General features: G+C 38.6%; 2 protein-coding genes across 2 annotated transcripts in view; both read left to right on the forward strand.

Moving 5' to 3' along the window:
• Positions 1 to 955, forward strand: LOC113773330 (RING-H2 finger protein ATL22-like). Its single transcript, XM_027317949.1, has one exon. The coding sequence runs from the start codon at positions 107 to 109 to the stop codon at positions 923 to 925; it is 819 nt and encodes a 272-aa protein (XP_027173750.1). The 5' UTR covers positions 1 to 106; the 3' UTR covers positions 926 to 955.
• A 428-nt stretch (positions 956 to 1,383) lies between these two features.
• The window catches only part of LOC113773329 (rust resistance kinase Lr10-like), a 69,932-nt gene continuing 48,968 nt past the window's right edge, over positions 1,384 to 22,347 (forward strand). The window contains exon 1 of the mRNA XM_027317948.1: positions 1,384 to 2,423. Coding sequence (XP_027173749.1) covers positions 1,425 to 2,417 — 993 coding nt within the window. The 5' untranslated portion in view covers positions 1,384 to 1,424 and the 3' untranslated portion in view covers positions 2,418 to 2,423. The remainder of the gene's footprint in view (positions 2,424 to 22,347) is intronic.

A 22,347-nucleotide genomic window follows, 5' to 3' on the forward strand; every position in this document is an offset into this window, starting at 1 on the left:
CATGCTAAAACTCAGACAGGCGTAGACTTGACTCCAAACCATTTATCTATACAGAGAAAACTGCTCTTCCATCAAACCTGAAAACTCATTAGAAGAAAAAGAAAAAATGGAAATCTTGAGATTGGTCATAGTGGCCATTAGCTTTTCTTCTCTACTAAGCCCTGCAATCTTTGCGGACAACGTCTCAATTGCACCTGCAGCAGTACCACCTGACGATGTCTGTGCAGAGAAAAGATGTAGCCCCTATGGTCCGGCCGTAAGATTCCCATTTCTGCTACGAGGAAAGCAGCCTGAAGAGTGTGGCTACAATAATCCAGGGTACAATCTTTATTGTGACAACGGAAACCATACCTTACTTGAGTTTCCCCCTTCATCAATGAAATTTGTGGTCAAAAGCATCAACTATAAGACTCAAATGATCCAAGTCCAGTTTGCTGAAGGTTGCCAACTCAAGTATCTGAGAAATTTTGATTTATCTTCTACCCCGTTTCAGTTTTCTGCACCAGACTACATGATAGATCGATATTTGTTCATGATAGATCGATATACTTTGTTCAATTGCTCATTGGCAAATGGTGATACTTGGTCTTCCGATGATGGATATGACTTTCGTTGTCTAGACATCCCTGGATACAAAGTGCGTGCAACGCCTTCTCATACTGAAATTCGGTTTTTGTCTGTGGAATTATGCACAAAGATGTATGACACAACTTTGGTTTCGGGGGAACTATTTCGAATGCGAGACTCACTGAACCTGGCCTGGTCCTTGTCTGCATGCAAAAAATGTGAGGTACGAGAAGGTGGAATTTGCAGATGGAAGAATAGAACTAACAATAAATTTGACTGCTTTGGAGGAAAGAATCTCGACCCTGGTACGTACCATTTACTGCTCCTTCCTGGTCCATTTCTTGATGTTTCTCATTGAAGTACTTCAGATAGACTAATTGACTAAAGATTCAGACTAATTGAAAAGGATAAATTTAAAGAAATGTATCATGTTGCTATACCCTTCCCTGTTTTCTGAACTCACCCAATTTGGTTACTGTGTATTGATAAAATGGACCAAGAGCACGAATAATACTAGGAACATATGTAAGAGGCCACAATAAACAGAAAGAAAGAAAGAAGAGAGAGAGAGAATTCACGAACAATACTTGACTGTTGTACATAGATGTCTTTTTGACATTTGCTAGTATGTTACAGGTGTATCGAAGAAATTACTCAGTTCAGGTGAGAATCTTGCTGTACATTTTTCTCAGTTAATTTTTCTAGTATAGAGAAAAGAAAAAGTAAAATTGACATGTGCCTTTAACAACAGGTCCAATCGTGGGGTGTTTCTTTCTCATATTAGCGACCCTTTACAATGTCTAAAAAATAGAGAAAATCAGAAGAGAATCAGAACATTTTTGGAGGACTACGCTGCCATGAAGCCTACTCGATATTCCTATGCTGATATCAAGAGGATCACAAATGACTTCAAGGATAAATTAGGTGAAGGAGGCTATGGAAATGTGTTCAAGGGCAAAATTTCAAATGAAATATTTGTTGCCGTGAAGCTGCTGCACAATTCCACAGGAAATGGGGAAGAGTTTATAAATGAAGTAGGAACAATGGGCACAATCCACCATGTAAATGTTGTCCGCTTGGTAGGCTTCTGTGCTGATGGATTCAAAAGAGCTCTTGTTTATGAATTTTTGCCAAACGGTTCTCTGGACAAGTTCATATTTCCGGAAGGTCAAGAGCATCATAACCTTGGAATGGAGAAGTTACAAAACATTGCATTTGGCATTGCACGAGGTATCGAGTACCTTCACCAAGGATGTGAACAGAGGATCCTCCATTTCGATATCAAACCACATAACATCTTGCTTGACAACAACTTTAACCCAAAAATATCTGATTTTGGGTTAGCCAAGCTTTGTGAAAAGGGAAGAAGTGCAGTTTCAATGACTGCTGCAAGAGGAACCATGGGCTACATTGCCCCTGAAGTCTTCTCAAGGCACTTTGGCAATGTGTGTTACAAATCAGATATCTATAGTTTTGGGATGCTGTTGCTTGAAATGGTTGGACGACGGAAGAACATTGATGCCAATGTGCAAAATGTTAGCCAAGTGTACTATCCCGAATGGGTTTACGGACGGTTGGTTCAAGAGGAAGACTTGAGAATCCAAGTTGAGGAAGATGGAGAGGATGTCATTGCCAAAAAATTGGCAATTGTAGGACTTTGGTGCATTCAGTGGAACCCTGTGGATCGTCCTTCAATAACCTTCGTTCTTCAGATGCTTGAAGGAAATGGAGAAAGTCCGAGTCTTCCACCGAGTCCTTTTACCTCAACAGATCCCATGAATCCAAGTAATCCAAGCTTGCATAGAAGACATTTGGCTTCAGGATTGGCAGTGATCTCTGAGTTAGAATAAGATGCTAAAGGTTAATTTCAACTGAAAGTCTTGTGTATTAATAGCTCCCAACGTTCTGCAATTACAAGAAACAAAAAGAATAAATTGATGAATAAAGTAGAAGTAATCAATGATATTTTTTACATGTGTACTGTATTATGGCTGGTGATTATACTACTTAAACTATTATTGACTCAGGGTGCATTTGATAAAACTAAAGTCTGAAATCTGAATCTATTAAGTTATTAGATTTTTAAGTGTTAAATCTAATACATTTGAATGCATATCACATTCAATGATAAGTGAATAGTTTATCACTTAATTTTGGAAGTAAGTTTTGCCTACAAAATTCAGTGTCACTTAATTAATTCAGACGTTTAATTTTTTATTATCAAACTGTTTGAATATGTTTAGATCTAATTCCTACTCTTGTTACTACCTCTTCTTATGTGGGATAATAGTTGTTACTAAATGCCATGATGCCTCTTAAACAGTTGAATTCTTCAACACAAGGCAAAACCATAAGAAAGAAGGAACCAGAAGAAACACTACTCCGTCTTCATGATTATTTGATAAGTCTTTGAGTTAGACCATTGAGCATTCAACTCCAATTATCCAGGCAGGCAGCATCTAGCAAATGTCTTATTGGGCCCATTGATGAAAAGGAAAGACACGGTTTAAAGAGACCTACAATTTGGCCAGTACACCAACAAGGCTATATAAGACCATACATATATATTACAAATTGGAGCTCAGTGGATACAAATGAGTTTACATATGAAGGTGCTAACTTTCAGTTTTACTGGTACCAAATGAGTTTTCAATTTGCCTTTTCAACTGGTACTAGGTGGCAGATTTAAGAGTTTGAAAAACAAATTTGAAATACAAAGCTTCCACTAAAAGTTAGGAGTACTTCTTAGTCATCCATCTGCTCTATTTCTAAAGCAATAGAGGTACACAGCGTTACTGTTGACTCATCAGAAGAGCTAATATTACTGCTTCCTTGCATGGATATGGGTGAATCCGGAGGGTAAAACAATGGTCTGTAGGGCAACTTTGGGCCACTAAAATCACCTTCAAGTATTTCTAAAACTTCTCTCATTGAAGGACGATCTTCAGGGGTCATTTGTGTGCACCATAATGCTATCAAAATCAATCTTCTACTAATTGACTTTTCTTCTTCAGTTGCATGATCTCCAATTTCCAATTCCTCCCCTCGATTGAATTTATCGTATATCCAGGACGGGAAGTATATTTGACTTGAATGTTCTACATGTCCATTACCATTTCTCCTCCTTCCTGCCATCTCCATAAGCAACATTCCATAGCTGTAAACGTCTGCCTTGTCTGAGACTCTTCCAATCTTTTTGTAGAACAATTCCGGAGCTGATAGGTTGCAATTTTATCATTTATTTTATTATTAATTTCTTCTATTACCTGACCCGATGTGGATTAATTGTTGGATTCTACTCACTTTTAGTATTTTGCATTTATTTCAGAGAGTAGATCGAAAATACCACAACCAAGGCCAATTTGACAGTCATCGGGAGAGAATTCAACTGGAAGATCTTCAGGGGTATTTTTGAAACAAGGAGACACAAGTCCTTTTTGGTAATTCACAGAAGACAGCATTCAAAAGAGGAACGAAGGGCTGATGTCGGGGGGGTCGGCAAGTGCCGCCGCACAGTAGGGAGCTGGCTTCCCTCTTAGTTTTTCCGTTTTTTAGTTTAGCCTAGTTTCCTTTGACTTTTCCTTTTTTCGTCATATAGTAGGAACTTTTCCTCCTTAGCTTTTGATAGTGGAGTTCTCCTGTGCATGTTAGGAGCCTTACGAGGAATTGAATCATTGTTTGTAGTTGCTGGTTTCTCCTTATTCAATCGAATAAATTGATTTCTCACGAACGAGGCCAATGGCCGCTAGTGTCGCTCCAATTTCTTGTGGATTTTATTCATCAAACATGAGCTAAGTTTCTCACTCTAGTCAAGGGACAACCCAAGCTCTGGTTCGTCTAAAATTGTGAGATCGATTTAATTTTACCTTTTTCTTTTATTTATTGGTATTTGCATATTCCCTGATTACAGTGCTTATGATTGTTTAGTTAATTGATTGTCGTGGATCCGGATAATTAGTTAATTTGATAATCTATTGTCAATTGGGACGTTAAATCCGTAATTGTTTAATTGTCTCAAAATAGTGATAACTGGCATGATTGGATATGTGTCAGGGGAATACGCGGGCTAATCTAAAATAACCCTGGTAGTGTGTTATTTGGTTAGAATAGAGCTCCTCTAATACGTAAGGCAATTGGCGAATTAAATTTTACGGGAGTACGTAAGATTATTTCTCAATTAGAGCAGTGATTAACGGACGTACCTTAATTACTGACATAGTAAGGAGGGGTTGACTGTCATCGCTTGTTTGGCAGTTATAACCTATTTATTAATAAATAATTGGAATTGCCTTTGTTTCGATGATCAATTAGATGAACCATTGCTGAAATTATTCCTTGGCTAGATCCCTTGATTTTAGTAAATTGTTATTTAATTTCTAGTTGGCTATTTTATTTTTATTATTTTACTTTTAGTTGAATTGCTTAAATTGTCACACCTGAGATAAAAATATCCCCCTTGTCACTGTGAATTTGAAAAGCAACAATTACTCCCAATCCCTGTGGATTCGACCCTGCTCACCGCTATCTACAGAAATTACTTTTAGTTTGAGTAGATTTTTATTATTGAACAAGCTGACAACCGGTGTGTTTGGAATTGAAGGTATGATAACCATTTGCGTAACAATGGCTATCGACAATAGTATCAAATCTAAATCGGGATACTAAAAAGTAAATCAAGATCAGGGACAACAAAACTACCAAAATCTGAACTTGCAACATGCTATTATTGGGTTGACTGAAAATAGCCAGATATGCAGAAGGTGCTGCTTGGCAAGTAAGGTTTTAATGCAAATGAATGCACTTTAACTAAATTTTAACCTCCTTTCCCGGTAAAGATTTAAGGGAATCCAATCTAAACTTGACTGCTGCAGTTGTTTATTAAGACAAACTTTTCCATTAACCTCAATTGACTTTGGACTAGCCACCCAATTTAGACTTTTCAATCTTCCATTTTCTTTTTCCATTTTTTTTAAGGGAGTCCAATCTAAACCTCTGTTATGTGGAAGGCAGTCCAGTCTAGACTTTAGCACTTACTTGGTAGTTATTATCATTAAAATTTGCAGTTTATGAAAATTAAAAATCCCCTCCCCTGCTGGTTCCAGAAGGAAGGGGGGAAGGTTGTGGGGGAAGGGTGGAGGGGAGAGGAAGAAGAGGGAGGGAGGGAGGGAGGAGGAGGAAAGCGGGAGGAGAAGAGAGAGAGAGAGAGAGAGAGAGGGGGGAGCCCCCGCCGGCGGGAAGAGTTGGGTGTGGGCCGTGTAGCAGTGGGTAGGGAGGAAGCACACGAGATTCTCAGCGTCACTTTTTCAGTGGCAATTCAGTGCCACTTCTATATTTATGCCAAGTGTCCTATTTATTTAATTTGTCATATGTTGTTTATTTAAATTTTTTCTACCATCACGTGATTAGTGGGATTGGCACTGAATTTGGCACCGAATAGTGGTACAGAGGATCCCAATTGAGGGAGGAAGGAAGAGAGAGAGAGGGAAAAAGAAAACGAAAAGAAAAAAGAAAACGAAAAGGAAAAGAAAAAGAAAAAAGAAAGTTCGTCTTTCCAATTCTCAAATATACAAAAATTAAAATTTTCTAGTGTAGAACAATAAGTTACAATAAAATTTTATATAAACACCTAAAAATACACCATCCAAACACACCCTAACTTGCTCTTATGTCTATCAGGTTTTTCTTATCAAGAGTATAACTAGTTAAGAGTTTGTGGCATTTATAAATGTTCTTGAACGGTGTAAAACCTTCCTACCAAATAATTAATCATTATAGGTTATTTGTATAATTTTGTAAGTGTTCATTCTGGAAATACATGCTAGTGGTATTAGAATTACGTGTTGTTACTTGGTTTGTACGTTTTAAATTTCATCTTATTGACAAAAGAAGAATAAAATACAAAAAATTTAAAAATTAAAACAAAGTAGAAGATGCATAGAGTGTGTTTAGATAGTGTATTATTCAAAATATTATTTGAAATAAGTATTAAAATATTTTTTATGATATTGATGTATGTGAGATAAAAACTTAGATGAAAATATAAAAAAAAATAGTTGGAAAGCATGTTTATGAGCAAACAAAATAATATATTTGAAAAAAATGAGAAATAACTTCCATATCTATAAGATTGAGAAAGTTTTTAAAAAATCTAAAAAATAAGAATGAGAAAGTTAGGCAGCACCATTTTCTAAAGCAACAGAGTCACAATAGAAGTGTGAGAACCCGTAATTTTACATTTTCTAGGTTTTAGAATCTTTCATAGCTTGTTTTCTACATTTTCGTGCTTAGGAAAAATTTCTAGATAATTTTAAGGAGCAGATATAATTTTTAGATGATTTTTCTAGTATCGAATAGATTTTGAGAAATTAAGAGCGTATACCGGACGTGGGACCCACTATTGCGAAAAGTTCGGAAAAATTCGGCCAACTAGGTTAAGTTTTGGATACTGGAATTAATTTACCGGGTGTTAAGAGATAAGTAGAGGATGCTAAGTGGATTGGTATAAGAGAGACAAAAGTTAGGCAAGTCATTAATGAGGTGACAAGTGTCACCATTTGAGTGGGTTTACTTTATGAACACTATTCATGGTCTTACCAATTGACCAAATAAATAAAAAAACTACCAAAAATTCATCATTTTCTCCTTCATCTTGGCCGGCTCTTCAAGCAACAAAAGAAAGAAACTTCTTCAAGTTTTTAGCTTCAATCTTGCTCAAGTTCAACAATCTAACCATTTAATCTTGCAATTTCTCCATAAAACCTCTTCACTTAGTGTTAGTGAGTTGATTTGCGGAGTTATTTGGAAAGCTAAGAGGACCTATTGCTCTCTCTCTCTCTTGTTTCTAAGATGAGTTGTGAAGAACCACTTTCCTTTCTCTAATGATGCTTAATTCATGATTAGTGGTGGTAGAAGATGCAATATTATGGATTACATCTTGATTTGTGGTTGAATTAGTGAAGTTTTTTATTTATTGCTGATTTTTTTGTTTTAATATGAAAATGATTGTGTGGCTATCTATGATGCTTGGAAATGGTATATAATGACTCTAGAAGGTGGAAAAAGTGGATGATTGCAACCAATTTCTGGTTTGGAAGAAATTGTAGAAAGTTAGGGTTTTATTGGGAACATTCTGCCCGGTTTTGTAGCTCCTAGTTAGAGGCCTAATTGGCCTTGGCTTAAAACATGAAAGTTGTAGGGAATAATATTTTAGAGGTGCCTACAAAATGTCAGGTTAATCAGAGTAGCGTAGAATGAGAAAAGTCGAAATTACCCTTGCTGTCCTGGTTTTACCCGAATGTAAGAATTGCGCCTGTAATTGGTTGTTTTGGCTGGAATTGCTTCCGAATTGGTTGTTGAGGTCTTCTGATGAAATGTAGCCCTATTTCTTAGCTTTCAGCTGGTTTTGGAATTTCTGGATTTGGACTTAGGTAGGCTGAGTTATGATGTTTGCACTAGAACGGGTTCTGTGAATCTGTTTTTCCGATTCTGGTGTAGTATCTTGCATTTTTGATATGATTGCACTCAAAACTGGGTTGAGTGACCTTCTGTAATGTTGTAGCCCTATCTTTTAGCTTCGAAACGGTGTATAGTACACCTTCATCCGGTAATCGTAGTACCTTTGGTGCCGTTACCGTAAAAAGAGGTCAAAAACTGTTTTTTTCAGAGCCAAAGCTCATTGCATTTCCGCAATTTCTGGTTTTCCCTAATGCTTGTATATGCTTATGGAACCCTATTGGGGTCGTATTTGGCATTGGTTTATGACTTGTTATCGAGTCTCATTGTACTTGTTTGCATGTTTTAGGGCGTGACATTGGTGCACGACGTTCTTTTGACGGAAGTGCATGAAACCTCATTTGCAAGCTTGGTGATTGTACTACTCACTTGTGTGTTAATATATGGCTTTGATACTTGAACTTGGTGCTTTGAATGTTAATTGCTTGAAGTGAAAGTGTACTTTATCACTCTCACTTATATGCCCCATATCATTGTTATCATGTGATTGGAATGTTATACGAAGTGTGACTTGAAGTGAAAGTACTTGACTTGGCGTCGTTTGGATGAGTATCCAACGACTACAATTGTTACCCTTGAGCTCAACCCCATTGGTAATTGATTTAATCGAGCCGGCGAGGGCTTGGTCGTGCCAATTAATGTGCCTTGGGGAAGTGTTATATGGAATCTTGTAGTATGAGAGACTCTCGATTCCGGTTTACTCGAGTAATACCAAAGTGCAAGTGTTTGGAGTTCGGGCCCGGTAGGGGTAAGTTAGGTGGAAGGAATGGAAGTAAAGTGGAGTCTACGGTTGGTCACTTTTGAATTGACGGAGAGTCAATGAAGTTCGATCAAGAAATGCAAACGAGGGAATAGGGCTCTTGAGAGCCACCCGTATCCTTTTATCACCACATGTGATGTGTGCCTTTGCTTACTTTTAATGTATTGAATGAAAAGTTTGATGCTTATATGCACTTGGTTGCTTGAGTGATAGTATCTCACTGGGCAATTAGCTCACTCTATTCCTTTTATTTTCCTTACAGGAATCTGACTGCTTTTGGATTGACTTTTGATAATTGGTTGCCGAATGAACTAGATGAATATCTCTTTTGTATAGTTTATGAATTGAAACCCTAAATGTGCCTTTGGGGCCGTTTCACTTTTATTTTGGCAACCGTACATGTATTAACTTTTGAGTGACTTTCATATGCCATTTTGGCTTGTAAACGCTGTATTTGATGTTGTATATGTATCTTTGATGTTTGGTTGGGGCTGACGGGTCGGTTACTATTCATGATCGACTCCGGATTTTCTTTTTTTTTTATTTTGGGATATTTTGCCATTTTGACTTATTTACACGCGTTATAAGTTCCGGAACGCAATAGATCGCTCTAAACTGCACCGTTAGTCCTGGCGAGAGTTGGGCAGGCAGTCCGCTAACCCCTCTGGTTCGCCTTAGAGGAAGGTGGGGCTGTCACAGGTGGTATCAGAGCCTAGGTTTGAATTAGCCTGGGTGTAATAGAAATGCTCGATTAGAGGGTTCTTTGTTTATGGCCTTTAAGTTTATTTATGGTTCATTGCTCTTTTGGTGTAGGATGGCCGGACAGGGTGAGTCTAGTGATAGTTCTCCGGGCGAGAGACCTCGTGGAGCGCTCCCCGTAATACCATACCAGATACGGCCAGGAGGGGCCGTCGTGCGCTGGAGTCCGTCTAACCGCCTCAGACGGTGTGAGTGCCGCCATAAGTATGCCTACCCTAACACTCTGGTGTTCGCCGTGGCCGAGGAGCGTAAGGAGTTAGCCGCAGATAATGCTAGGCTTGAGGCTGAGGTGAACCAGCTTAGGGCGGCCAATGAGAGACAGGCCGAGCGCATTGAGGGTTTGAAGGACGACGTACTTGAGGCAGAGGATAGGGTTGATGACCTCTGCACTCAACTTAGGTAAGTCCAAGAGCGCGAGACTAAGCAATCTCGCAAGATGAAGGTTCGAGCTGCATCGATCCTGAATCTTTGCACTGACGTGGTCGAGGGTGTGAGTGACGAGAATTCATGTGCGGGGGCCAAGGCTGGGGTTGGATCCACCCCGTCGGGTGAGTCTACTAGCTCGTCGTCGGACTAGGTTATGACTTCTAGGGTTTGTTTTGGATAGTTTTGTTTCTGTACATAGGGCGGATAGGGAAAGAGCCTTAGCTAATCGTTTTGTACGTCTAGATTAGCTACGTGTATATTTCTTTTGATGAGGCCATTCCCTTGGGGATTGTCCATGTTTGTACTTGACTTGACTGAACTTGACTTGACTGATTGTTAATATGTGTGTTGTTTGCCTTGCTTGGAATGTATATATCTGTTTGGAAAGGTTTTGGATTTTACTTACATGCATTGTTTTATATTGGTTTAGTACCATTGCCTAAATCAAGTAAAATTTTATGGATGGAACACGTAGTGGACGGGGACGTGGGCGGGATAATAGACAACCCACACCGGATAGGGGTACTGGGGAAACCTCTACTGGACCTAACCCTGACCCCAATGTGCAAATCGCTGCCGCTATGCAGCAAATGACTAACTTGCTGGCACAAGTGGTGTAGCAACAAGGCCAGAACCCAAACCCTAACCCTGGAAATCCTGGCAACCACATCGAGAGCGAAGACAGAGCTCTCGAACGTTTTCAAAAGTTTGCACCACCCAAGTTTATTGGGGGGCCAGATCCGGATGTTGCCGAGAGATGGCTCGAGAAGATGGTTGATATTTTTGTGGCCTTGCATTACACGATGAACGGCAAGTGACTTTTGCCGTATTCCAGTTAGAAGGGGCGGCCCGTTCCTGGTGGAACGTGATACGACAAAAATGGGAACGGGAACAAACGCCCAGGACTTGGGTGAATTTCATCAGAGAATTCAACGCGAAATTCTTCCCTCCTCTAGTTCAGGAGAGGAAGGAAGATGAGTTTATTCGACTCCGCCAAGGGGCTCAATCGGTGGCGGAATACGAGAGCCAGTTCACCCGTTTGTCCAAATTTGCGCCTGAGCTGATCATGACGGAGCAACGGCGAATTAGGCGTTTCATTCAGGGCTTAAACGTCGAAATCCAGAAAGATCTCGCAGTGGCTCAAATCAATGCTTTTAGCGAGGTCGTAGAAATGTCTCAAAGGGTAGAGAGTGCTCGATTGCAAGTCAGGAACTTCCAGGCGAAGAAGCGGGGCTTTCCTGGAAGCAGCTCTGGACAAGGGGACAAGGGTACTCCCTCCAAGTTTGGACGCGGAGCTGGAGGTGGACGACAGTCAGGTTCCGGCAGAGGGGATCAGTCTAGGGGTGGCCCAGCCGGGAAAGGCCAAGGTGGAAACTTCCAGAAAGGCTTAGGTTCGGCGTCCCGCGGGCCTTGCGGGTATTGCGGAAAGCCGAATCACTCCGAAGATAATTGCTGGAAGAAGGGAGGCAAATGTCTGCGTTGCGGAAGCGCAGACCACCAACTTGCTACCTGCCCACTCTTAAAGCACTACGGAAAGGGAACTCAAACCACGTCAAAGACCAATACGGGACAGAATAAGGGGAATGAGACGAAACCTAAAGTGTCAGCTCGAGTATATTCGTTAGAACCTCAACAGGTCCCAGATTCCTCAGAGGTCGTAGAAGGTACGATCCCTATTTTTCACCGTTTTGCCAACGTTTTAATTGATCCTGGTGCCACTCATTCCTTTGTTAACCCTGATTTCATGTGTGGCATCGACATAAAACCTGCTAGTTTACCATACGACCTAGAAGTTAGTACACCTACGGGGAATCAACGCTTGGTTACTAGTATGGTTTATAGGGATTGTGAAGTGTGGGTAGGAGAGAAAAGATTGTTAGGGGATTTGATAAGTCTGGTCATTAAGGGGTATGATGTGATATTGGGTATGGACTGGTTAGCCAAGTATAATGCCCAACTGGATTGTAAAACAAAAGTGGTAGAATTTCGCATTCCTGGTGAAGCGACCTTAAGGTTGGATATAAGGGGTCGGTTGACCTCATCTGCTTTGATTTCGGGCATTCGGGTTAGGAAATTGCTAAGTAAAGGGGCGCAAGGATTTTTAGCCTTTCTAATTAATACCCCCACGGATAAGTTGAAAGTGGAGGACGTGGCTATAATGAAGGAATTTGCGGACGTGTTTCCTGATGAGTTAGTAGTCTTACCTCCGGAAAGAGAGATTGAATTCAAAATAGACCTGCTACCAGGATCCTCACCTATCTCAAAAATACCATACCGAATGGCTCCTGCTGAGCTCAAGAAACTAAAGTTACAATTACAGGACCTTCTGGAGCGGGGATTCATTCAAGAGAGTGGGTTTCCTTGGGGAGCTCCTGTACTTTTTGTGAAGAAAAAGGATGGTGGGTTGATGATGTGTATCGATTATCGGGGTTTGAATAATATTACGGTGAAAAATAAGTATCCACTGCCCCACATAGATGAGTTGTTCGACCAGCTGCAAGGAACAGTGGTCTTTTCAAAACTGGATCTCCGCCAAGGGTATTACCAGTTATTAATCAGGAAGGAGGATATTTCAAAAATTGCCTTCAACTCGAGATATGGGCATTACGAGTTCGCAGTTATGCCCTTTGGATTAACCAATGCTCCTGCCGCCTTCATGGATTTAATGCATAGGGTTTTTAAGCCCTACCTGGATCGATTTGTAGTGGTCTTCATTGATGACATCCTGGTCTATTCCAAGACCCGTGAAGAACATGAGCAGCACTTGAGGATTGTCTTACAAACCCTAAGAGATCATCAACTGTACGCCAAGTTCAACAAGTGCGAATTTTGGCTGGAGAAAATTGCTTTTCTGGGGCACGTAATTTCTCAAGAGGGTATTTCAGTTGACCCAGCGAAAGTCGAGGCTGTGACTAATTGGAAGAGGCCAGAAAATTTCACAGAGGTCTGCAGCTTTCTAGGACTGGCTGGATATTACCGGCGTTTCATCAAAGACTTTTCCAAACTAGCCGGTCCACTAACCGACTTGACGAAAAAATATGGTCGGTTCTTATGGAACGCCCGAAGTGAGACAAGTTTTCAGGAATTAAAGAAGAGATTGACCATGGCTCCAGTTCTAGTCTTACCTAACGGAGGTGACGGATTTGCCGTGTATACGGACGCATCAAGAGAAGGCCTGGGTTGTGTATTAATGCAGAACCGTAATGTGATTTCTTTTGCCTCGAGAAAGTTAAAACCCCACGAGCAGAACTACCCAACCCACGATCTGGAGCTAGCTGCTGTTGTTTTCGCTCTTAAAAAGTGGAGACACTACTTATATGGGGTAACTTTTGAAGTTTACTCTGATCACAAAAGTCTGAGGTATCTTTTCTCACAGAAGGAATTGAACATGAGGCAACGGCGGTGGATGGAATTTTTGGAGGATTACGACTGTACCATCAACTACCATCCAGGAAAGGCGAACGTAGTGGCCGATGCTTTGAGTCGCAAGGCGCAAGTAGCAGGATTAATGATTAAAGAGTGGGATTTGCTCGAGTCGGTTTGCGAGTGGAAACCCTACCTTGGGAGCCATAAGGTGATTTTTGGCAATATTAAAGTGACTTCCACCTTCTTGGAAAGGATTAAAGAAGCTCAAAAGGAAGATACACTGGTACAGAAATGGGGAGAGGAAGTAGGAAAAGGAGAAACCACTAATTTCAATTTTGGTCCTGAGGGTATTTTAAAATACCGAAACCGAATAGTGGTGTCGAAGGATGAATCATTGAAAACGGAGATTTTAGAGGAAACTCATCGATCCAAGTATACAATCCATCCGGGTAGTAGCAAGATGTATCAAGACCTGGAATGAACCTATTGGTGGGACAATATGAACAAGGAAATTGCTCTCTACGTGCAAAAATGTCTTGTTTGCCAACAGGTTACGGCGGAGCATCAAAAACCATCGGGTTTGTTACAACCCCTTGAGATACCTGAATGGAAGTGGGAAAATATCACCATGGACTTCGTTTCAGGTTTGCCGCGAACGCAACGAGAACACGATGCCGTTTGGGTGATCGTCGATCGATTAACCAAGTCGGCCCATTTTTTGCCGGTAAACATGAAGTATTCCATGGACAAGTTGGCCCAACTGTACATGGATGAGATTGTAAAGCTGCACGGTGTTCCGGTGAGCATCATCTCCGATCGAGATCCACGTTTCGTATCTCGATTTTGGCAAAGGTTCCAGGAGACTCTAGGAACAAAACTCAACTTGAGCACAACCTATCACCCTCAGACGGATGGACAATCGGAACGAACCATTCAAACACTCGAAGACATGCTACGAACTTGCATTCTGGATTTTGGGGGCAACTGGGGTCAACACATGACCTTAGTAGAGTTTACGTACAACAATAGCTACCATTCGTCGATTCAAATGGCTCTATATGAAGCACTATATGGACGAATATGCCGATCACCAATTTACTGGGATGAAGTTGGCGAGAGAAAGGCCTTAGATCCAACCACTATTCCTTGGATGGAGGAAGCTCGAGAAAAGGTGAAGTTGATACGACAACGACTCCAAACAACTCAAAGCCGACAAAAGAGCTACGCAGACAATCGAAGAAAAGACTTGGAATTCGAGGTTGGAGACCATGTGTTTCTTAAAGCCACACCATTACGGAGCATTACAGCAGGCAAAGGAAAGAAGCTCCAACCGAGGTTCGTTGGACTTTACAAGATTCTCCAAAGAATAGGAGCGGTAGCGTATCGATTAGAGCTGCCGTCCAGTCTCTCTCGAATTCACGACGTTTTCCACGTCTCGATGCTAAAGAAGTACTATCCCGACCCATTCCATGTCTTACAACCAGAGGAGATCGACATAGACGAATCGCTTGCTTACGAAGAAAAACCTGTCCAAGTGCTTGACCGGAAAGTCAAAGAGCTAAAAAACAAGCAGATTCCGTTAGTGAAGACACTATGGAGAAACCATGGGATAGAGGAAGCTACCTGGGAAGTGGAAGAAGAAATGCGAAAGAAATACCCTGAACTTTTCCTGAGTTAAGGTGAGAAATTTCGAGGGCGAAATTCTTTTAAGGGGGAGAGAGTGTGAGAACCCGTAATTTTCCATTTTCTAGGTTTTAGAATCTTTCATGGCTTGTTTTCTGCATTTTCGTGCTTAGGAAAAATTTCTAGATAATTTTAAGGAGCAGATATAATTTTTAGATGATTTTTCTAGTATCGAATAGATTTTGAGAAATTAAGAGCGTATACCGGACGTGGGACCCAGTAGTGCGAAAAGTTCGGAAAAATTCGGCCAACTAGGTTAAGTTTTGGATACTGGAATTAATTTATCGGGTGTTAAGAGATAAGTAGAGGATGCTAAGTGGATTGGTATAAGAGAGACAAAAGTTAGGCAAGTCATTAATGAGGTGACAAGTGTTACCATTTGAGTGGGTTTACTTTATGAACACTATTCATGGTCTTACCAATTGACCAAATAAATTAAAAAACTACCAAAAATTCATCATTTTCTCCTTCATCTTGGCTGGCTCTTCAAGCAACAAAAGAAAGAAACTTCTTCAAGTTTTTGGCTTCAATCTTGCTCAAGTTCAACAATCTAACCATTTAATCTTGCAATTTCTCCATAAAACCTCTTCACTTAGTGTTAGTGAGTTGATTTGTGGAGTTATTTGGAAAGCTAAGAGGACCTATTGCTCTCTCTCTCTTGTTTCTAAGGTGAGTTGTGAAGAACCACTTTCCTTTCTCTAATGATGCTTAATTCATGATTAGTGGTGGTAGAAGATGCAATATTATGGATTACATCTTGATTTGTGGTTGAATTAGTGAAGTTTTTTATTTATTGGTGACTTTTCTGTTTTAATATGAACATGATTGTGTGGCTATCTATGATGCTTGGAAATGGTATATAATGACTCTAGAAGGTGGAAAAAGTGGATGATTGCAACCAATTTCTGGTTTGGAAGAAATTGTAGAAAGTTAGGGTTTTATTGGGAACATTCTGTCCGGTTTTGTAGCTCCTAGTTAGAGGCCGAATTGGCCTTGGCTTAAAACATGAAAGTTTTAGGAAATGACATTTTAGAGGTGCCTACAAAATTTCAGGTCAATCGGAGTAGCGTAGAATGAGAAAAGTCGAAATTACCCTTGCTGTCCTGGTTTTACCCGAATGTAAGAATTAGGCCTGTAATTGGTTGTTTTGGCTGGAATTGCTTCCGAATTGGTTGTTGAGGTCTTCTGATGAAATGTAGCCCTATTTCTTAGCTTTCAGCTGGTTTTGTAATTTCTGGATTTGGACTTAGGTAGGCTGAGTTATGATGTTTACACTAGAACGCGTTCTGTGAATCTATTTTTCCGATTCTGGTGTAGTATCTTGCATTTTTGATATGATTGCACTCAAAACTGGGTTGAGTGACCTTCTGTAATGTTGTAGCCCTATCTTTTAGCTTCGAAACGGTGTATAGTACACCTTCATCCGGTAATCGTAGTACCTTTGATGCCGTTACCGCAAAAAGAGGTCAAAAACTGTTTTTTTCAGAGCCAAAGCTCATTGCATTTCCGCAATTTCTGGTTTTCCCTAATGCTTGTATATGCTTATGGAACCCTATTGGGGTCGTATTTGGCATTGGTTTATGACTTGTTATCGAGTCTCATTGTACTTGCTTGCATGTTTTAGGGCGTGACATTGGTGCACGACGTTCTTTTGACGGAAGTGCATGAAACCTCATTTGCAAGCTTGGTGAGTGTACTACTCACTTGTGTGTTAATATATGGTTTTGATACTTGAACTTGGTGCTTTGAATGTTAATTGCTTGAAGTGAAAGTGTACTTTATCACTCTCACTTATATGCCCCATATCATTGTTATCATGTGATTGGAATGTTATACGAAGTGTGACTTGAAGTAAAAGTACTTGACTTGGCGTCGTTTGGATGAGTATCCAACGACTACAATTGTTACCCTTGAGTTCAACCCCATTGGTAATTGATTTAATCGAGCCGGCGAGGGATTGGTCGTGCCAATTAATGTGCCTTGGGGAAGTGTTATATGGAATCTTGTAGTATGAGAGACTCTCGATTCCGGTTTACTCGAGTAATACCAAAGTGCAAGTGTTTGGAGTTCGGGCCCGGTAGGGGTAAGTTAGTTGGAAGGAATGGAAGTAAAGTGGAGTCTACGGTTGGTCACTTTTGAATTGACGGAGAGTCAATGAAATTCGATTAAGAAATGCAAACGAGGGAAAAGGGCTCTTGAGAGCCACCCGTATTCTTTTATCACCACATGTGATGTGTGCCTTTGCTTACTTTTAATGTATTGAATGAAAAGCTTGATGCTTATATGCACTTGGTTGCGTGAGTGATAGTATCTCACTGGGCAATTAGCTCACTCTATTCCTTTTGTTTTCCTTACAGGAATCTGATTGCTTTTGGATTGACTTTTGATAATTGGTTGCCGAATGAACTAGATGAATATCTCTTTTGTATAGTTTATGAATTGAAACCCTAAATGTGCCTTTGGGGCCGTTCCACTTTTATTTTGGCAACCGTACATGTATTAACTTTTGAGTGACTTTCATATGCCATTTTGGCTTGTAAACGCTGTATTTGATGTTGTATATGTATCTTTGATGTTTGGTTGGGGCTGACGGGTCGGTTACTATTCATGACCGACTCCGGATTTTCATTTTTTTTATTTTGGGATATTTTGCCATTTTGACTTGTTTACGCGCGTTATAAGTTCCGGAACGCAATAGATCGCTCTAAACTGCACCGTTAGTCCTGGTGAGAGTTGGGCAGGCAGTCCACAAACCCCTCTGGTTCGCCTTAGCGGAAGGTGGGGCTGTCACAAGAAGAATTATTACTGCATCCAGAACCCAAAAAAAAAAATTTAAGAAAGGATGAAATCTAAGGCAGGTCACCAAGTTGTAATTCAAGATTAGGGACAACAAAGCTACCAAAATCTGAACTTGCTACTGTTAATGATTGATCCGGTCAATGTTAAAAACTAATGTGAACTCCGGAGTAAAGAACTAAGTCCACATACTCTTTTTTTCGCCTTTTAGCGAACCCAATCTAAACTTGACTACTTGTGTCATTTTTCTTATCTCCATCTATTCTTTTTGTTGAAATACACACCATTGTCAATTGAAACGCAGGTCCAACTTTGGACTTTTCTTACTTGTAAGTATAGTTGTTAAACAAACCCATTTAGTTAAGTTTACCCATACTCGCCCATCAATAGATGTGTATGGGTATCTTAAATTTTTATATATAAGTATAAATGGATATTATTGGGTAACCCATCAAATCCAATTAATCCATTTAGAATTATCTTCTCCCAAACCTCCTCTCTTCCCTCATCCATTTTTTTTTTCAAATTTTTCATTTTGTCATGATGTTAACTACTTTTGTTTCATTATTATTATTATTTATTGGTTTTATCTTATCATTTTATTTTCTCTTAGTTTGTTAACTTGTTCATTTTTCAGTATTACCAATTTATGACAAGTTTTAGCCTCTTTTCTTACTTTTCCAAAATGAAATTTTAAATTTACACACGAAAAAATGTAAGAGATTCAAAATTTTTGGATTAAATTTTTATGTTAACTTTTATAGTACTTAGTTCAAATTTTTATATTCTTATTGTTTAATTATTAAGTTGTATGTAATTTTACAACATAGAGTACAGATGAAAAAAATTGATAATTAGGTTTATTGAGCATTATAAATAAATATTTAAAATTACTGATAGGTGCAAAGGATGGTATAAATTGATAACTTAGTTTGCAAAAATGAATTTACAAAAAGTTAAATAAATAGGTTATAAATGGGTAATTGGGTTGCTCAATTCATTTTTTGACTTACCTATTTATACCCATCTAATTAAATAGGCATAAATGGGTTGACTCACTTATACTCATTACCCATTTTACCCAATCCAAACATACCCAAATCACTCATTTTGACACCTCTACTTGTAAGGCACTCTAATCTAGAATTTAGCACTGAAGTCGTTGCTATTATTATTATTATTATTATTGACAAAATCAAGTTGTTATACTTTGTTATTTTTTTTGGGTCAACTCCTTTTGTTGTTAATGTTGTATTTAAAAAAAAAAAAGAAAATTGTCCCCTTATTACCTCCATTTGTTTTGTTAGGTAAGGTATTCATTTTATTGATATAGCAAAGACAGAGCTTATTATGATAAGTAGCAAAAAGCCAAACCAGCAACACCGTCCAAAGTACACTAATTGCAAACAACACCCAAGGTCGCCAACTAAACAAACAGAATACTGACGGTAAGAATATAAGATCAAAATTCCATGCTATACTTTGTTAGTTTAATCTTCTTCCAAGAAGCTACCACCGCTCTAACCTCAGTGCTGATGGGTTGCAAGATGATAGGAGTAGCTTTTTATTCCTTAGTGAAAATTCTCTTGTTTCTCTCTTCCAATATATGATAGATACAAGATGCAAGAGACGACCTGACTATTTAATTAAGAAAATTTTTCCTAACATAAGTGTAATACTCATGACCACGTTTACTTTATTTCATGGGTTAATTAATGAAGGTTATATAATCTTGGAGGTTTATGTGATTAAGTTTAGACGTTGGGGGACTAATTAATAATTTGAGCAAGTTTTTATATCGGAAGAATTTTGAGTTGGACCTCACTTTACTCTTCCTAAGTCTAGAGGTGTCAAAATAGGTGATTTGGACGGGTTTGGGTTGGGTAAAATGGGTAATGGGTATAAGTGAGTCAACCCATTTATACCCATTTAATTAGATGGGTATAAATGGGTAAGTCAAAAAATGAATTGGGTAACCCAATTACCCATTTAGAACCCATTTATTTTACTTTTTTGTAAACTCATTTAAATTCATTTTTTGCAAACTAAGTTATAATTTATACCACGCTTTGCACCCATCATTAGTTTTAAATATTTACTTATAATGTTCAATAAGCCTAATTATCAATTTTTTTTCCTATCCGTACTCTATGTCGCAAAATTACATACTATTTAATAATTGAATAATAAGAATATAAAAATTTGAATTAAGTACTATAAAAATTAACATAAAAACTTAATCCAAAAATTTTGAACCCCTAATATTTTTTTCATGTGTAAATTTAAAATTTCATTTTGAAAAGGTAGGAAAAGAGGCTAAAACTTATCATAAATTGGTAATGCTAAAAAATGAGTAAGTTAACAAACTAAGAGAAAATAAAATGATAAAATAAAATCAACAAATAATAATAATAATAATAATGAAACAAAAGTAGTTACCATCATAACAAAATGAAAAATTTGAAAAAAAAAGGGGTGGGGGAGAGAGGAGATTCGGGGGAAAACAATTTTAAATGGATTACTTGGGATTGATGGGTTACTCAATAATACCCATTTAATAAATAGGTATTATTAGGTAATCCATTTATACCCATATGCAAAAACTTAAAATACCCATACTCATCTATTCATGGACGGGTATAGATAAATTTAATTAAATAAATTAATTTGCCACCTATATTTCCAACCCTTCCTACTATTTCTCTCCAAAAGAGTTAGAACAAATGATGTGCTTGGGGTTCACTCTTCTTTTTTTTTAATGTAAGTCTGACGATTTTGAATTCGCGATATCTCATTTACATTTCTTCCCTAATATCACCCAATCCATTCCTCCTCCTAGGTACTTGAGGTTTCACTTTTGACGTCTCTAATGGGTCTTTTGCTTATTTGTTATTTTGTTGGCTATTTTAGTGGGACCATGAGATGATTTTAGAAATTTTGCGAGGAAATGATTAGTTGATAAAATACTATGATTTTTGTCCAAGCTTATTTTAGACTTGGAGTCTTAATCAAAAGTGAAATGGGAAAATGAGTGAAAATCTTGAAATTTGGATGAATTCTTATTAATACTTTGAGATGGCCGCTTCGAGGATGTAAGTCCCACAGTTTGGAGCTTGGTGATGGGCTCCAGTGTCAGGCCGATTCGTTCCTAGTTCCAATTTCTTCATTTCCCTGTTCTAGGTCCGAAAATATTTCTTCTGCTCTTGTCAGTACGGGACTGAATTGTAATTGAAATATTGATAATTTTCTCCATTATTAACAATTAGAAATTAAATTAGGCTCTCGCTTTCATAGGTACGAAAGACGTGTACTACAGGAATTACCTAAGTTAAGTTAGGTATTGATTCATTTTCACTAAGGTAAGCAGTTTTAGCACTCTCTAATGAATAAAATAGTTTTAAATGCCTATGTTAATATGAAATTCAGCATGAGTAGAGATAAGAATGTATATGAATATTTATGGAATTTAGATGCAACATTTGTTTCGCATGATAAGATTTTTTGTTTACTGTCATTAGAACTAATTAGTTCTGTACTTCTGTCTGTCTGATCTATCTAGCGGGAAATGCTGGCCTCGCTGCAGGGTAACAAAATGTCATGATCAAAAGGTACTTCGTGAGGGCAACAAGTGCTTAATGTCATTTGTTCCTGAGCTGAGAAATTTGTTTTAAGAGTACTCCTACGCCCTTCATTTTCAAGCCTAATATGTCACCTCTTTCTCTAAGGTCAAAACTTTCTCAATATCAAGAAAGTTTAGCGGAACAACTGAAGTTTAGATCCTTTTAGAACGGTTTATCATTACAACACAAGTAGCTTCCTATCCCCAGCAAAATCGAGTTTCCTCTCCAAAGCTTAGGCACAATGACTGACTTTTTGTAATCAAATCATATGAACACTGAAACAATGATAGTAGCAATCAATAACAGTTAACTTATCCATAATTCAAGAGAAGGTGCCAATGGTTGTTACTTAGGCCCTGTTTGATAATTTCATTTAGCACTGAAATTTAATGGATTTAGATCTTAACATGTTCAGACGCATTTATTAGAAAACTGAAGTTTAGATCTTTTCAGAACGGTTTATCATTATGACACAAAGTAGCTCCCTATGGCCAGCAATTCCATTTTCCTCTCCACTCCCCTTGAAAGCAATGACTGACTTTTGTAATCAAATCATATGAACTCAGAGACAATGACAGTAGCAATCAATAACAGTTAACCTATCCATAATTCAAGAGAAGGTGCCAATGGTTGTGCTTAATGTCGTGATGCTTCTTACGTACTTGAATTCTTCAACATGACAAAACCTCAACTTAAGTAACTGAACCATCAAGAAGGAGGTACAAGAAGAAATACTAGTTCTCTTCTTCATGATTATTTGAAAAGTATATCAGCCAGACCGTGAAGCATTCGCCTCCACTTACTCAAGCAGGCAGTATCCAGGAAATGTCTTATTCTCCACGTTGATGAAAAGGAACG

Source organism: Coffea eugenioides, chromosome 6, assembly GCF_003713205.1.
Source record: "Coffea eugenioides isolate CCC68of chromosome 6, Ceug_1.0, whole genome shotgun sequence".
NCBI lineage: Eukaryota > Viridiplantae > Streptophyta > Magnoliopsida > Gentianales > Rubiaceae > Coffea > Coffea eugenioides.